The sequence below is a fragment of the Poecilia latipinna genome, unplaced genomic scaffold (assembly GCF_001443285.1).
Source record: "Poecilia latipinna isolate Pla-1442-1.1 unplaced genomic scaffold, P_latipinna-1.0 Scaffold402, whole genome shotgun sequence".
Classification (NCBI taxonomy): domain Eukaryota; kingdom Metazoa; phylum Chordata; class Actinopteri; order Cyprinodontiformes; family Poeciliidae; genus Poecilia; species Poecilia latipinna.
Genome location: NW_015113018.1, coordinates 638,268 through 657,044, shown reverse-complemented (window position 1 = coordinate 657,044; position 18,777 = coordinate 638,268). Strand labels below are relative to the sequence as shown.

General features: G+C 38.3%; 1 protein-coding gene across 3 annotated transcripts in view; it reads right to left on the bottom strand.

Annotated features, from left to right (window-relative positions):
- The window catches only part of ush2a (Usher syndrome 2A (autosomal recessive, mild)), a 211,267-nt gene that overhangs the window by 37,070 nt on the left and 155,420 nt on the right, over positions 1-18,777 (bottom strand). For all 3 annotated transcript variants that reach the window (XM_015037369.1, XM_015037367.1, XM_015037370.1), the window contains exons 68-74: positions 11,545-11,652; positions 10,559-10,742; positions 7,973-8,130; positions 5,210-5,368; positions 4,785-4,947; positions 2,282-2,499; positions 2,058-2,194 (exon numbers count right to left, since the gene is read on the bottom strand). In XM_015037369.1, coding sequence (XP_014892855.1) covers positions 2,058-2,194; positions 2,282-2,499; positions 4,785-4,947; positions 5,210-5,368; positions 7,973-8,130; positions 10,559-10,742; positions 11,545-11,652 — 1,127 coding nt within the window. The remainder of the gene's footprint in view (positions 1-2,057; positions 2,195-2,281; positions 2,500-4,784; positions 4,948-5,209; positions 5,369-7,972; positions 8,131-10,558; positions 10,743-11,544; positions 11,653-18,777) is intronic.

The following is an 18,777-nucleotide window of genomic DNA, read 5'->3' as shown; positions in this document are numbered from 1 at the left end:
CTACCGCAGTTGATAAACCTGGTAACTTTTCAGCTGTTCTACATTAACATAAATAGGTTACAATGATTTTCATTCAGTCAGGACTTTACGCTGACTCTAGCCACATGCGTCACAGGTAGATTGTAGTAAAGCATTGATTAATGCCTGATTTTAAAATTAGTTAACTGGACTTGTAGCCATTTTTTTGTGCCCAGGTGGCTGGACATCACACGGCACAATCGAACCCGATTGAACCGTTATACCTAGGATTTCTGTCGGCTAATGTGTCTCTCAGGGTTTGAAAATGGGCCAACAATCGGCCGACAACTCGTGTAGTGTGCGGTGGGCATTACACTAAGGAAATGAGGAAGGGGGGGTCAGTGGAGATCACCGGAGCTGAGCCTTTTTTCATTCAGTGCCAGCAACAGAAAGAAAAAAAGACAGGAAGAGACATAAAGCCAATAATTAAAATGAGGTCGATAGGTTTAATGTATCGTGTGATTAATTGATTTATCATGTATCGCAATAGGCCTAATTATACTTTTTTTTTTTTTTGCTGAAACAGCATTATTTCAGAAATTGATGTGATTTCAATAAGTGGATAAAATAAAACCTTGTTAGAAAAATTATTGTTTTAGAAAAAACCACCACTGGCACAATTGTTTAAATCTTTAAGAATACACTTTTGAAACAAGAGAAGCCCATATTTATCTTGCTACCAGGATCATAAGAGGGGTAAAATAATGCATAATATATCAAGAGCACGGCTACCAGGAATAGTTTCTTTGTTTTACTTTGCTAATAAACATTTTAGCATTTTCTCCATCTTTTCCTTCATCTTTATCAAGTATGCCTATGAATTTATCCTGATCTTTACATTTAAAAATACTTGTTTCCTTGATTTAAAAACTCTTTATACCAATTTATTATCAAAATCTCCACAAACAAGAGCTGCTCAGGGCTCAGCTGCTTGGCGACTTTGTTGTTTCTTCTACCTTCTTCGTATAATCTTGGGAAATGGAGTGAATGGAGCTGAAGGCTGCGCCGTGACAAATGACCACCACCAAAATGAGTCTATGCCATGTCAATGAGGCTCTCTCGCACACACAAACACAGAGTGGCCCATATCAATGAGAAGGTGAAAGGTCTCCATTTACATCTTGTATTAATTATGAGTGACAAGCCAAAGGTCACCGAGGGAGAAGAGGCCACACGTATGGACAGAATATAGATCTATACTTCTACCTCTCGTCCCTCTCGTCCCTTATCTATCATGGCTGTCTCGGCTCCCCTCTTGGTGATTCACTTTTCTTTTTAATCCTCCTCCTTCATTCTCCTCATACCTCATTCCTGGCAGTGTTTCATTTTCTAAACTTTTCTATCAATTTCGATAGTTTAACGTCTTATCTTTATCACATTAGAGCTCTTTTACCATCTTATTTCCATGTCTCATTTAAATTTTTTCCCATCTAATTAAAATAAATCCCTCCTCTGTTTTCTAATTTCTAGATAGCCAGATGTTAGTAGAATTACACAGCAGAGTTTCAGGTATTAATACAGATGCACATTGTGTTGAGACGTTGCCAACTTTGGTTGCCAAGAAGTACAATGGAGCTGTGCGTAAACCCAGCTGCCAACTCCTACTGAGTGTGGATGTCAGGTGTTAACAAAAATATATGTGCTAGAGTGAGTATGTCAGGGTATTTGCAGGTATGTGTGTGCATTTGATTGTTTCTAATTTACTTATTCGCTGTGGCAGAACATGGATCATGGCACAGAACTGAGGTAAGGACCCTGGAGAAGAGCAGGTGATGGGTTGTGTGTCTCTGAGTGTGTCTTCAGACCCCTCGCTGGTAAGCAGATGGCAAAAGCACCACAGGTAGAGTCTAAATTTCTTCACATGCATCGCAGATGACAATGACACACAGTCACTTAAACATTATATAATGTCTTCTTGCTGTTGACTTTTTTTTTTATACAGAGAGTTTATAAAGTTAGCGAAAACAGTGAGCATCTATATCAATAAATAAAACCTGATTTATTGCAAACAAAAAAAGCAAAACACAGTGTGGATTTACCTTCACAGTGAGAGCTGTAACACTAGTTGAGTTGAGAGTTGGGTCCTGCTGGTGCTTCATGTAAACCAGTCTGTAATGGGAAATCAGACCATTGGGCTGGTCTGGCTCCCTCCATTTCAGGTGGACTGAATATGCGCCTACAAACACACAAAACATGGTGTTACATGGACTAAATGCAAAAAATATATAAATGATCAACAATTAAATGATCAAACAAAACTTACCAGTGGGTCTGACAACAGGGGGCGCCAGTTCTTGTGGTTTCGCCTGTAATGTTTGGGCGAGAGCCCACTGACTCGCCACTGAGCCTTTGGAGTTGTGGGCGCGAACTTTGTACTGGAAGAAGCTGAAAGGCTGCAGGGCGGGACTCGCATCAACAAACTCCAGCGGCCCAGAGGACCAGATGAAAACCAGCAGCTCCTCTTCTGTTCCTAATGGTCGCCTGTGGTGACAAACAACATGGCTGTTCATTTTCTCCCAGTTCTCATCAACCGCAGACACTCAGATTTAAAGTTTTAACACGAAAGCAAGTTTTAAAAACTATACTCAAATGACATGGCCGTAGTGTTATTAAGCTACTTTAACCATTTGTGACAATCAGTCATAATTCAAACTGAAGGATGAGTTCTTGACCCCTTGCCTTAAGTGATTTGTTTCACACATTTATTAAAGAATCTGGAATTTTTTTGCATTTCTCAAGATAATGAGTTATTTAGGATGATAAATGTGGAGTAATCTGCATTCAAGTCTCAAGCTACCATGGAAAAAAAAACTTTGAAGGAGTTCTTTGCTTCAGGTGAGAAGTTCCTGTTTTCTTTTATTGAACCAAGTTGATGGATTTCCCAGCTTTTGATTTAAACTCAAGTGGAAACTAAATAAGTTACTAAATGCAACTTACTAGATCCTGAGAATCTCTAAGGTGTAGAGGTTAAATTGCAATCTTTTAAAATCTCACATAAAAAAAGATGCAAACAAAAACATATAATGTCACTGAAACCCAACAGGTGATTCTCATCTTTTTTGATAAGGATCTTCTGAGGATTAATGTTTTTTTTTTTTTTGTCTCTGGCTGAGTCAAGGTTCGGACTTCTATACAAAATCTTTTGGAGAAAATGGGCTATTATTTTTTCTAAAGCACAATTTTCAGAGTAGACCAGGAGTCGGCAATCATTACAATGTAAAGAGACATTTTTTATTTTATTTTTACCTCAGTTCCACTAATTAAAACATTTATAAAGCTTCAAAACGTATTTGGCTCCTTGGGAAAAAAAAATATAAAGAGTTGAAAAATACCTGCAATCGATATAAATAATACATGTTTTCCCTGTTCCAGGTTTTAGAACAAAATAACTACAGCTCTATTTATTGATAGAGCAAATATCAACCTATAAACACGGAAAAATAACTTAGTTTGTGGTCTAATCACAACAAAATAAAGTATTTCCCCCTTGGAGACGTCATATGAAAGAACTCATGAAACTATAACTTTTGATTTCTTTACATGTCAAATTACTGATCAGTTTTTTAACCTTGCTAGAGATGACAAGAGCCACTCTTTAGGGCCGAAACAGACACATCAAGCACAACAGAGACAACTTTGAAGATATGCATAAAACTGATACTCTGACAATCCCCATGTCAAGAGTTAGTTAGTCATGGAGCCATAAGTTCACCGTTTTCTCAAAATGTTTCATGACTAATTGCATGAAAACCAATTAGTGGCATTTCAAGATTTCTCCTTTCTGAGCCTGTTTTGTATAATTTCAGGGTTTCTTTGATTCATTTTAAAGAAGCTCTGCATGTGCACATAACTGTGTGTCTGAGGGTTTATAACATTATGCCTGCATTTATGTCCTCTAAACACACGTGAACACAAAAAAGGTTATGAACACACACAAGTGGAATGTAATGAGAGATTCAACCCCCAAAGCTCATAATCAAATATAAAAATAAAACTTATCTTTACCACTTTTTATGGACTGTCAACACAAATCGCTATTGTTTTTATCTCAACTCCAGCATATTATCAACTGCACACTTCTGACTGTAAAGTAAAGCAGTTTACTTCAAATATGACGTTAAGCTTGTTAGTTTTCTAAAAGGATTTCAGCTTACTCTGATGCCCTTTTAGCGCTGCGAAAATAAACACCCTTAGCTCCTGAAATAAGAAATGTAGCATCACGTCTTAAACGTTGTGTTCCTGGCTGATGCAAGCATCCTGATACCTTGGTAAGACTGCTGCTCTTTGATTGCAGAGGCTTTCACGTGTGTGTATCGCACAGAGGAAGCGAGACATTTTCCCGTTTCGCCAAGTCCCTGTCTGCCTGAGTCGCAGGTTTCCAGATGTGTCAGAGGGGGCGTGTGTGTGTGCTGCTATGCTAATGCTTGTTTCCTGAGGACTTAAAGGGCTTAGTCTGGTCTGACCCTGCATACAGATCACACACTCTTTGGTCAACAAGCAGACCGCGACCTTCAGCGTGCTTTGATATATATCTATGTATACACACATTCACACATACTGTGGAGACTGGTGAGTAAACTTTTACACGAGGAAACATTATTAAAACTTTATGTATGTGCCTACATATGCACATAGTATGGAATAGTAGAACACATAGAGTGTGAGTGTTTTTTTTTTCCTCAATGGATGGGTTTTAAACACATAAATACTCCAGGATGAATTAAAAACATGGTAAAATAATGTAATTTTAACTTTATGTGTGTCACCTGTATATATGGTAGGAGGTGATGAGCCCGTTGGGTTTTTCTGGAGGTGTCCAGTGGATCTCCAAAATACTCGGTCCAAGTGCTTTCACTGTGGGCGGCTGCAGACCTTCTGGGATTTCCTCTAAAGTATGGATATAAACACCATCTCCAACTCCACACCCCTCTATTATGAGAAACAAAAAAAAGAGACGAAATGTTATAACACCACAACTTTCTAACTTTACTCACATTCCATCAGATAATTTACAGCTTACGACCTCATCTTTGAAATAATAAAGAAAAAAATAACCCAATGCTGCATTATACCTTCACTTGAAATGATTCCTGACTCGTCAGAGCAAAATGTTCTCTGCGGCTGACATGCATGCTAACTAATACCTTCTTGCTTTTTTATTGTTTGCTGTTTTACATGAAGATATACTTGCCGTTTTGACAGGCCTGCACTCTTATGTAGTATGTGGTGAAAGGCTCCAGATCTGTCACAGTGAGGTGCAGGTTCTGGCCTGCGTGACGACTCATGGCACCGCGACTTCCTGGATTTAACAGGACATTGTAGAAGACGGGCTGGCTGCTGTTCAGCTGAGCTGTGGAGTAAGACAGGATGTGATTACCTGCAGCAAGATTTTTTTTTTTTAACAGAAACCAACACCAAAGAAAACAATTCTAACCTCTTCAGTTCAATAAGAAATAATCACCCCAAGCATTACTAAACAAACTGAGTTTAGACAAACTATATGGTGGATGATTTCTGCTATGAATCTGAAGAAGTTTGCCTACAATCTCATTAAAGCTAAATGAAGCAGTGCTAAATGTAGACTCTTAAAGCAACCAGAGCTGATTTCTTCTGAATTTTAAAGCTGATTTAAATGTTCCTTGAAGATCAATAAATTGCCAAGTTAACAATCTAACTGAGAAGTCATTGAAAGCTGGAGGAGCTGCTTCCTGTGTTTTGTTCTTCTTAGAAAGATGGCAGGAATGATGTATTTACTTTCTGGCTGTCTTCTTTTTTCTAACAACACAATAACCATAAAACAGCTGAATTTTGCCATTAATTAATTATTAAGTCTAGTTATAAAGCTATATAGTTCAGCAAATAATCCCAGAGTGGCAAGTAAGAGGAATCACGTCATTCTGATTAACCAGCTGCTTCACCCACCATGAAACAAAATAAACATCACAACCCGACTTTAAAAGTGGCTGAACATAAACATGTGTGTTCATATGTTCATATTTTATTCCCTCTAAAGTTTAATTATGTCTGTAATATATAATATCTTTACGCTGTGAGCAAGAAAAAGTCTAATTTTTTCTTTTTGGACACAGTCATGGCTATCATAACTGATTTTGATTGTTGTGTTTTTGTCTCTTTCCTTTCAGCCCTGATCAAGTCGACCCTCATTGATGCCATCCCTAGGCTTCAGCTAATTGTCTTTTTGGTGATAGATGGGATGCGGTAAGAACAAGAGTCTGCTCGTAAATGTTATAGCACTTCATGTTTCTCTCTGCTGACAAGCATCTCCACAAAGCTTGAACAAGGAAGTACATTTTGCATAAAAAATAAAGTCAGCAAGTGCCTTATTTACTGCTGTCATTTCTCAGCTGGAAAAACCTTCAAATGATTACAAAGTTTATTTCTACTAGCAGGCGGGTAAAGGTTTGTGTCATTTCTGCTTCACAGTGCTAAACTAAGACCCTAAAGTTACATTTTCTGAACCCATCTCATAATCATATTGATATTAGATATTGATCAAGCTGAGTACACTTGGCTTTACAATGCAGTCTGGCCTGGGACCAGACAATTTCTCACAAACGTAGAGAGAACACGCGCACACACACACACACACACACACACACACTGAGACTTTGTTAATATTCTCACTGGAGGTTTTTCCATAATTCAGGCCAACTGTATTGTGATGGGTTATTCAACATTCATGAACTCTAGATATCTCGAGAACGAACTGATTACCAGACAAATGAAAGACTTCAATTATTCACCCCCGACTCACATATGCACACAAGCGCCTTAAACCACTCACACACACACACACGCACACACACACACACACACACACACACACACACACACGCACACACACACACACACACACCCCCCCCTGTGACTTCAGTATATAGGGCTTTTTATATGGAGTAATGCACTTCTACATAACACACACGCACGCACACAGAGAAAGATTTATAAGACTGAATCCAAACAGCAGTGATAACGTCAAAGGTTTTAGTCATAAATATGTTTAAAATCTAGTATTTACAATCGGTCATTTTCTTTGCCAATGTCTATTTCACAAACTTGAAACTATTACAAATGCTAGCATATAGTAACGGATGCTAAAACACAAGTGTGAAATATTGTTGTTAATCCGAGTTACACATATATGCACAGAGAGCCACAGACATCTTGAAGTAAGGATGTATCTAAACTTTAGAACCTGAACGTAAATACTTTTAGCAGCCATACGTCAGGGCTTCATGAGTGCATGCATGTGAAGACAAAGTACATGCATGTACATGCACACAGGCAGACACATGGCCAGAAGTGTAGACACACACACACACACAGACGCGCACACACGCACGAACAAAAGATCAAAACACTCCAGACTCTGGACTCGGGGAGTTAACCAAGCGTGAGAACCCAGCCAATATTTCCTCACCTTTAAAATCAACCCATAATGACGATAGAATAGGCCTGCCTATGGAAATATCTCACAGTGATGCACATGCACACGCATACACACACACGTACACAAACGCATACATAAACACAGGGACAAATACACAGAAACAAAACACACACACACAAATGTAAGTGGAGTGTCTTTGCTAGTTGGTCCTTTTAAGCGGTTTCTGAGATGGGAAATCAGCCTAATGAGAGAGTAATAGTCAATGATAGATGGGTTAGGGCAGACAATCACTGCCCCATAAGCATGAGACGCAGCCCCCAGTGCGCCAGCGGATCTGTTCAGGTCCGGAGAGGCCAGAAGGTGAATGGAAAACTACTCAGGTCTTTAGTTCTGCTCTGAGGAAAATTTTACAATTTAGGATATTTTTGGAAATATTTAAGAGCAACAGAGTCTAACCAAAGAGGGAGAAAAAGAGAATAACTTCATGCCCATGTACCGTTCAATCCTATCAGATATTGTGTTTTATAAAAGATGGCTACTGACCAGGAGGGGCCCAGGTAAGTGATATGGCGTGAGGGCCTGAAACCGTCAGGTTGTAGGGCGGTGGGATCCCAGTGGGGCAGGACGCTGGAGTCTGTGTAGCATATTTGTCACTCAAACCTGTGCCACCTGCTGTGCTGGCCTCCAGCTCATACAGGTACCTGAAGAGAAAATTAGATAAAGAGGAGTTGGGAGAAGATGGAAGAAGATTAGAATAGAAAGAATATGACAGAACTGCAAACCTGCAAAGGAAACATTAATCAGAAAACTGCAGAAACTGCTGCATACTGGAGCCATGTGCCTGGAAAACACATAACACCCCCCCTTTAGTAATAAAAATGTCTTACAGTTGTTTTTCCTCGAATTGTACATATAATAAGTGCTGGAGTCGGAATAAAAAAAATAAATAAAAGATTTTTCCTTTTTTACACAACTCTAACATGATACAGCTCTAAGAGACCACAGCAAAATAATCAGTTCTCTGATTTTACTTTTTATACGTATAGGTTTGAGTAAAATAAACATCATTATTTTATTATATGAACTACTGACAACATGTCTCCAGAATTCCAAGCAAAATTTAGTTTTTATTTGCAGAAAATTAGAAATGATCATAATAAGGAAGAAGACACAGAGCTTTCAGACCTCTAATAATGCAAAGAAAACAAGTTGATATTCATTTAGAAACAACAACAACAATACTAATGTTTTAACTCAGGAAGAGTGCAGAAATCAATATTTGGTGGAAAAACCAGGAGCTTTTCAATGGGGCTCAGTGCAGTGGGCTCTTCATTTTTATTCCAAAGCTGGTGAAAAATGTCTGCAAAGAATGGGTGTAGAGCTTAAATTTATCTAATTTCACTAGAATTTTATTATTATTGAATAATATCTAACAATTTCTAGAGAACATTTAATCACACGTGTCTTTGTGGATGCTAAAACAGAAACTACAGTTTTATCTCCTCTTCACTCTTTGTCTCTGAGGTTCACCTCTTCCTCTCCCTCTCTCACTCTCTCTCTCCATGTGTCTCGGAGCGTCTCTCGATCCCCTCGCCGCCTCTCCGGCTCATGACATCATAAGATAGATTTCCCTTTTAAGAGCATGTGGCTGCTTGGTGCCGAGTCCTACATTAACTGTGTAAGTGGGCCACCATTTAACATTAAAAGCCTTTAATTTGCTATAAACTCCGGCACACATGCATTAATAGGCGGTGATGTTGGGTTATTGTTCATGTGCCGAGCTTTTTAAACAGGAGGCCATTAGCGCCTCGGCACTGGCTTAGAACGCACTCACGAAAACATATTAAAACTACTCATACGTTACTTTTACACACAAGCGCAGACACACAGAAAAACATAAAAAACACACATCAGTGGGACACATCAACCACGGCGAGGAAAGAGAGAGAGGGACTGTTGGAGGGAGGGGGTGAAGAAGAGATCGAGTGTGATGGAGAGGAAGAATTTTATCATGGCATACGGTTTCAGTGGGAGAATGAAGTTCAACACTTCATCATTGGAAGATATTTACCTAAATGTAAACACCGCCTTGGGATATCAAAAGTAAAATTGTGTGTGTGTGAGAGTGCATATTAGGTAATCAGAGAGTGGAGCATTTGCATCTGTTTGGATGGAAATCCAAGAATGTGTGTGTGTGTGTGTGTGTGTGTGTGTGTGTCCTGCGGGGCCAGCCAGAGGGAATAGGTTAATTCTCTCGTCATCTTAGACACTTCCTGGGCTGCCCAAGCAAAGTGACAGCTAATCAACATTGTCATAAATAATCAATGGCCACTTTGAGCTGTCCCACGCGCGCACACAAAGAAGTGCCACACTGCATACTTGCACGCGCACACACGAGTCAGCTCGGATAATGGGGCCGGTGCTCCCTGTGTAATTCTTGGCACAGGGCTAAATTGGGAAAAGAAGGGAAAGAGGAAGAGAATGAGGTAAGAGGGAAATGATAGCAAGGAAGGGATGGATAGAGGCCGAGGGGTGGGAGGCGGGGGGGGGGACGGGAGGCAAGACAAGTGATAAGAAGCGAAGGGTCCGGACAGGAATGCCTTCTGGCTGACTATCTGGAATTAAGGAAAATTAAACGTCACACACACATACAGTCCTATCGCCTTGCTTCCTTCCTTTTCTCTCACACTAAAACATGGAAGAGATGGGAGTGGAGCGGGATGTTATCCTAACTTTTCTATTTTGGAGAAAAGGTACCGTTTCACGCTTCTATAATGAATGCAGAGAATCGATTTTGTCATAAAAAAAAAGAGAAACAGATTAATAAAGATTAAATGAAAATAAACAGATAAATAAAATCTACGCTCTGCTGCCGTCTGCAAGCAAAACCAAATCTGATTCATGATTTTAATTCGCAGGCGGGATAATGTTTGCATCTGTCATTGGTATGTCAAATATTTGCTCATTAAATGATGCAAACAGAGCGAAGCCCCGAGAGAGGCGTGGTCAGAGCGACGGCAAAGATTTTAAAACGACGGCGACCTCGACATGAACATATGCACAAGTTAAGATACAGATACTAAAGGTCATCGCCGGTCCACAAACTCGTCATCCGTGTCTGTGCTCAACCTGTGTTTTGGCAGGAGTCCAGTGTCGATATATTTCTGGTCCCGGTGGTCTCCGGTGAAAACAGTGCGACCGTCTCTGATCAGCCGGTACCGGAAGACATGTCCGTTAGGCTGAGACGGCGGATCCCAGTACAGCTCCACCGCAGATGTGTTTATTATCAGGTGTCTGGGGCTTGACCACACACCTGGAGGAAGGCAGAAATTAAGAGGAGAGGGAGGATGAGTCTAGTTAATAGCGTCTATCATTTTTTTTAGGAATGAAATATTTATTTTAATATTAAAATTAATATTTTAAAACAAATGTACACATGGAAGGCTTATTAAAACAGAGACACTTTTACAATAAATGTAAAATCTTCAGAAAAAAAAAATATGTTAAGAACAAAGAAAAAAGGGGGGACAATACGCCAGAAGAAAGCAAACATTTAAACATAAAAAAATCTGATTTTAAGAGTAAAATAATATTCAAAATATTTATAAAGCTTGAGATTTAAACTCTTTATAAAAACAAAGGAAATATTTAAGTCACACAGAGCATGCATATGAACTTAATTTTAGAAAGTGGAGAGAAAATGAAAAGTTTAAAATAGAAGAACGAGTTTCAGACATAAATGAATATGAAAAGGTAAAGGCCATAAAAATATAAAATGATTAAAGTAAAGAAAATAGGAGGACAAATGTACAAAGAGATACAAGTACTCATAAAAAAAATTGAGAGATTGCCATTTACATTAAGCAGGAGACAAGGAGAAATGAAGGGAAATGCAATGAAAAAAATGTACTGGAAAATTAAAAAAACTCATACATTTTTACAACATTAAAATAATAATGATGATAATAAGGAAAAAAATATACATTTTACAAATGTTCTATTCTTCACATCAAACCATGGCATATTACTATAAAAAGATTCTAAAATTTCTGCAAAGCGTCAAAGGTGTGTGTGTGTGTGTGTGTGTGTGTGTGTGTGTGCGTGTGTGTGCATACCACTGGGTGAGGCTTGCAGGGTGCGTCCTGTGGACGGTTCACTGGCTGCACATCCCACAGTCGTACAGGCCACCATCACAAAGCTGTAGTCTGTGTACGGCTGCAAACCTGTAGCACATGGTCAAGCATAAGCAAAACTAATTAAATCAAAATGAGTAACCCCTCATGGGGACATAAGCACACAAACCTGATCTGAAACATATTTATACAACCCCATTTTTCTGCAATCCTGTTCAGAGATACAAGGATATATATGTATATATATATATGAAGAAAAAAAAAGGGCAAAAGGAGAAAAAAATAGAAAAAAGCAGAAGGTTTGTCCTGTCTTTCTCTCTTCCTCAGCTCTTTCCACTCTCTCAACGGATGGATCCATATCTGTCGGTGTTAAATTATGCATGCCATAACTCAATAATGAAACAACGTAAAGATGGGCAGCCGTGGAACTGACATGGGATAGGACTGGTCTAACGCTGTAATGTCATCAGCTTTTGATCTATGATAATTATGATACCTCTGTATGCATTTAGGCTACATTGTCCAGACATGATTTATTTATAGGCACCAGCTATACGGACTAAAAAAAAAAAAAAAAAAAAAAAGCCACAGAGCGTCTCAAAGGTACTTTAAGTGCAACCACAAAAAAATCAGCTTTTTTAAAATGTATTTTAATACTAGAAGTTGCTAAAAATTCAACACAGCAAAAGATCTATTCGTACCGGAAACAACTTTTTTATGCAGATGTATATTTTATGCCTGGCTTTTGATGTTCGGCGGACCTGGGGGGAGGAATGCAAATTCTCAGCGCTGCCATGAGGGTCGACTGGGTATTTTATGGTCATTCACTTAACTGACAACATACAACAGCTTGCAAATCAAATTCAAAGGAGGAATGAAAGAACTCAATTGACATTTCAAAGGGATGACTGCATAATATAGTGTGTTGAATTCTTTATTTCTGCTTTATTCCCTACAATATAGGCACTGAGAAAATGTTTCACACTAATAACGACTTACATCAAAATAAATCTTTGTAGAGATGTAGTGAGTGAATTATGATCCTTGAATTTCACCATATATCTTTTCATTTATTAAGTTTTTACTTTGAATACTCAAAAACTGTGATGTACAATTTTTGTAACGGTAAAAGGAAACTTTTTAAAATTATAATTTAGTTAAAGCTTTAAAACTATGATCACCTACAATCACACAGTTATTGTGTGCAATTGTCTCCAGGTATTTAATACTTAGAGGAAAAGTTTGACTCAGCTATTTGATGGAAAATCCCTCCTCTGTCGACGAGACGCTGAAAAAAAAGCATGCAACAACCAGCACACACACACACACACACACACACACACCAAGTCCAACCCACAGCAAAAGCTTCACCGCGTCTTCCTCACGTCTCCTTCTGCTGCTCAGCCTGCTTAACGCTTAGCCCGACCTCTGATCAGCCCACGTGTGTGTGTGTGTGTCTGTATGCATGTGCAAATGTGCCAACAACGCTGCTCTGTGTTTGGATTAATAAAGGAAATCTGCCAGCCATACGAAAACACTAAGGTTGAGGCATAAGGCTGTGTTACACTGCTTAACTGTCAAACTAAGTGTGTGCATTAGTGTGTGCGTGTGTGTGTGCTCTAGCATAGTAAATGTATCTACACAGCAAGTAATGTCATTTGTTCTAACACTGAATGAGGCAGCAAGCCGTCACTAGACGTTCGTGCACCGAAAGTCTCAACGTAGCGGTCACAATGAATCTAAACATTTAACAGACACAAACTGTAACCTTCAAACTGGAATGGAAAAGCAGCGGTAAAGATTTATGGTTTGTCAAAATTATAAAATAAAATAGAAATTTTAAGCATAAAAGTGAGTTAGAAATTAAAGTTTACACTTGTGTCAAGATTTGGAAATGTGTTTTTTTTTTATTAATTTGTCTCTGAATCAAAAGGAAGAACAACGATGTGATTACATTAGTTTAATTTTTTTTTTTTAAATCGCTAAAGGAAGTAGAAATATTTCTCTTGGTTCAATAGTTGAGGGTGTCCAGATGCAAATACACAGATAACTTTCAAGATCCTTACCGAGTTCCCAATTACCTTAAACATTAAACCTAAAGAGGGCAGTGTTGCTCTGCAGGAGAAATGAGAAATAACACCGTGTGTGTGTGTGTGTGTGTGTGTGTGTGTGTGTGTGTGTGTGTGCACAGAAACGGAATGTGTGTTTGCATCTGTAAGCATACAGGCTTGATTATGAAAAGAGAAAAAGCTGTGCTCATGGTTGATCACTAGAAAGTAAAAAAAAAAAAAGATGTGAGAAATTTCAGTGGCATGAAGTGAGACAAGGTTGCCACCGTCATTGTGAGATCTGGACACAGCGGAGACCTGAGAGGGATGGTGTTTAGCGTAGCGCCACCAAGACAGAGGCAGTCTGGCAGAGGGAAGAGGAAAAAAGTTCTTCCGTCTAAGTGAAATGTCAGAGAGGAGCAGGAGAACAAACAAGTGGCAGGACGGGGAATGGCTGTTCCAGATTTGTTTAAATTAATCCTGCATTGGAGTTTGGCTGATCTAAAATGGCATTTTATTGACAGGTTGCCATTTCCTGTTTGTTTTAGAGTATAACAGAGTGATAGGCAAATGTCACCACATCATACCAGCTACTTGATACAGCGAAAGAAAAGAGACTCAAAAGAGACAGGAGGAGGAGAACGTGAAGAAGTGGAATAAAAAAAACCACAAGAGTAAAAAAAATAGTAAAATCTATTTACTGAAAAGCATGGAGAACAAAGGGAAGAAATAAAACGGAGCGAGAAGGAGAAGAGAGCTTTGATAACACCTCTCCTGAATAATTAAGAGTTTGACTTCCCGTCGTGGTTTCCTGATGCAGGGACTGTCTGAGCTGCAACGATGAGTTCAGGTTCAAACTCAGAAATCTAAAGAAAACAAAGCTGCAACCTGGAGCTGCAACTAGAGTAAAGCACACACTGAAACTGTTCGCGTAACATTTACACACACAAACACACGCGCGCACACACACACACGCACGCACGCACGCACGCACACAGATCCAGACAGAAGTTTACATAAACTCTTCTATAAACATAAATTTATATTGGGATTTTTAATATTTCATTTAAACTATTTGTTCAGACTAACTTGTGTTACAACCTGAATGTATAAAAAACTGGATGATGAGATTTGGATTTAAAGCTGATTTTCTCTAAGGGCCTAAATTTTACATAAAGCCTCTAATACAAACTTCTGAGGCGACTCCATTTATCTGCGTCTGCAGAATGCTGTGAGAAAGTATTTGCCCACTTACAGATTTCCTTTGTCACATCTGAATGTTTTAGCTTAAGAAGAAAATAAAATCTGACAAAGATAACTCCGGTAAATACGAAACTGCTCCAAGTGAAAACTTAATGCCTCTTTCTAAATCTGCCTATAACGACCATCAGTTGTTTCTGATAACTAGCAATGACACTTTCACACCAACGTGAAGGAAACGACATCCAAACCTCTGTGGAGAACTGATTTAATTCATTTGACTGTTCTGGAGCATAAACATCATGCCACAGCAGATCAACTGGATTTTAATCCAGACAGCTCCAAAAACTTCAGTTTGTTTTGTTTAGTTATACATAGGCGGACTTGTTGGTGTACTTTGGATCCATGACCAGCTACACAATCCAAGAGCTCTTGAGCTTAAGGCCACAAAGTAATGATCAAACATTTCCTCTTAGGATTTCCTGGTTGAGAGCAGAATTGATGAATCCATCAGTTATGGTGAATCATACAGGTTCTGAAAGCAGTGTAAAGCTTGTAAAACTGAAAAACATGAACAACTCTTTAATTATCAGGAAAGTTGATCATTTTCTGCCAACAGCTGGATGACAAAGTAAATCAGAATGTCCTAAATGTTTTATTCTGGCTGCCTAAGGCTGCGCTCTCCATGGTGCTGAAAATGCTTTATTGAAAAGAACTTGACCTAATAAACCATCTTTAGTTTGTTTTGCCAGAGAACAAACCATACTTTAAATTGGGTAATATTACAAATATATCAATTATTTAAGTCTAAGAAAGTTTCTTTGCATTAAAGTGTTAGATCATACGCTTTTTTTTTCATTTCTCAAACCCAACGCAATAAAAAAAACAGTTTGAATGTCTTGATCTTTCTGCTCTGAATGACTTCTAGGTTCATACCAAAGGACCTGGCAATGAATCAGGACAGTTGGGGACCTAAAGTTCAGGATTCCTCAGAGAACATCATTTTTGGCATTAAAACTCCCACTGTCCTTTTTGAGAGAGGAGTAAATTTGCTCATGAGGAAGTTTACAGGGTTTGTCTGGATTCCTCAATTGTTTAAGTTACTTACACAATCGATGACATTCCAACTGAGAGGCAGGATCAAAACTGGCAATTCTATTTTCTTTCTTCTTTCTTTTCTCTTGTCTAGATGCCTCAATCTTTAACCCGAACAAGTGAAAGTCTGGGGCGACGGTGGAGTTGCATTAATAAATAAAAGAACATACTCAATTCCCTGCTGTTCTGAATTAATAACGAGCCTGCAAAAGACCAATTAAACACATGATTAATGCCATAATCTATATAATTGCAGGCAATATTTCATTGGGAGCTAATGATAGCAATACTTAATATTGATTCACATGGGGTGTTTCTATACAGTAGTGCTTAATTCTCTCTATGAAGTGTCACTTTTTAAAACTGTTAAAAAAAAAGCCATTAGAGTCTGTTTCCTAAGGCAATGAGAGGATAAACAGGAAATGCTGGACACAAATTGCTTTTTTGTATTTTTAGGCAATTGTCTGTTTTTAGACAAACACTGCAAATCAGACTCAATCTGTCACACTATTTCTAATAATTTTGTAAGACAGGAGAGTTTATTGGGGGAATGATATTTTCAGGAAGGACACAAATGAACGTAAACAGATGTTGAGAGATAAGCCTCCACATGATATAAATGTTGCAGAAATATCCAAACACGTTGCATCTTTTGTCTGACAGACATTTACCTGATTCAATAAATTTTAACAACATATAAATGAGAAATGTGACATTTTTTCCTGCTAAAGTTAATTCGTCTGCTTTCTGTGGTTTGAACGAGTGTGTGGATGAGAGCTTTTTGAGCATCTGTCTCTGACAGAGAACCACTGGAGAGACGCAGAGGAAGATGAATAATGGCATATTAAACATTAAGGATGAGGGAATAGCACAGCAATTATTTCTGTTCATATTTCATTGAAAACACTTAGATTCATTCATCAATCTTTTTATCTGTCTTCGTTCTTCCTCTGCTTCCCCTTTGCTCACTGTTGAATTACAGCCTTCACTTCACTTTTTGCTCTCAAGTTTGTCTTCTTTCTACCTTTTTCTTATTTTTTTTTACTTTGGTTCCATGAAATCAATGTAAAAATTTAAGTATTCTTGATCAGTAGTTCCTCAGACTTTAAAACATTTTGAAGATTTGGCCTTTGGTTGTGCTTTTAGGCATTTTAATCCTATTTTTGTAACCAAACCTGACAGAAAATTGTACAATGTGTACTCTTTAAAAAATGGGACATGTGTCCAAAAGGGTCCAATAGAGATAAATATTCAATCTACAACTGCTGAACAGTTCCTGAAAGTCATATCTTACAAAAATGAAAAGAAAAGAAAAAGGCAAAATAAATCCAGGGAAGACCTGCAACAAAGCCTCAGAAATGCATCATGCTTCACTTGACCAAGTCTAGCATGTCACATGTTCTTAGATAATCTGGGTACAAAGCGCTTTCTGCAGCCACAGACACCTGTGATTGTCACGCTCTTTAAATGTATTTCTCAACGTCACATGAAAATGTTCTCAGCAGAATTTTAAATCTAGCCTAAATATTTTATTCCATGAAGGTCATGAATCTAAAAAAGTTAATGTTACTCGTTGTGCCACAAGTTTGCTATAGTTCCTCTCATATGTCAACATTTTTAAAACACATTAATAATGATTTTAAATCATGTTGAGCATAAATGTGTCTTTTTTGGAATGATATGTTTGCAACTTTAAATGTAACAACCCATGAGATAACATGCTGCTTAAATGGATTGTTGTTGTTTTTTTTGTCTTTCTAAGCCTAAATAATAATAATAATAAATGAATGAAACAGCATATATTTAATTGTGATGACATTTTTATGCTACCCCAATCTGACCTCTGATTGGTAGCTCACCCTCTGATGAGGCCAAATACTCCGGATGTTCAGGATCCTGGTAAAACCAGTCGCTTTTTTTTTTAGTAAAAAAGAATCTTGGAAGCAATCAGAAAGCCTTACCAGCTGAGTCAGAACTACATTAATAAATGTTTTTGTTTGAGTTAAACCAGGTTTGGGTGAAGCTTTGTGAAGTGTCACATCTTCCTCTCTCTCCTCTGGGTGTGTGTTCAGTGTCTTTGTAAGCATAAAACCCAGTTCTGAATCCAGCGTGAGGAGTCGGCAGACATCCGAAGCCCGGTGCAAGCAGAGACCAGGACTGCTGGCCTGTCTCAGTTACGAGAGGCAAACAAAACCAAAGTGAGATCAGAGAGTCGACTGTCCCTGCAGCCAGACAAAGATGGGAAAAAACATCTGAGCAGAAACACAATTTGTTTCATTAAAAGTAAACAACACGTCTGATCCAGGGAGGCACGCTCTTCTGTTCTGTTACAATATCATTAAACCTAGTTTGTAGTCTGCAGCCCTCCCACAGATCAACATAAATTAGATCAAAAGTGGGCCATAAAGTTTGTTATAGTTTAATGCTTAATACTCTTGACACTGACCTCAGTTGTGCTTTGGAGAGGAGAAACTGTGTTGCATCTTTTCTTTTTAGATTTGTTTGCGAGTTTCTTTACCTGAATTAAATAATTAAAGCAGATGTTATGTTGCTTCATGATGCATTTGATTATTTAATTATTAGTTCCAAATGGTTTTTCTCTAATAATTAAGTGAAGTGTTTCTCTTAATTCAGCTTATTTATACAGCACCAATTCATAACAGATGATGTTTCAATGACTAATTCAATTGCATCATTTTCATAATTACCAAATCCAAATCGACAGCTTGGCAACAGCAGACTGTCGCTTTTATTGAGTCGTTGGCTTTGCAGCAATCCCTTAAACTGAGAATGCATGCAGCGACAGTGGAAAGAAAAACTCCCCTTTAACAGGAAGAAACGTGGCTCATTGTGCTACGACCAACTGGGTGTT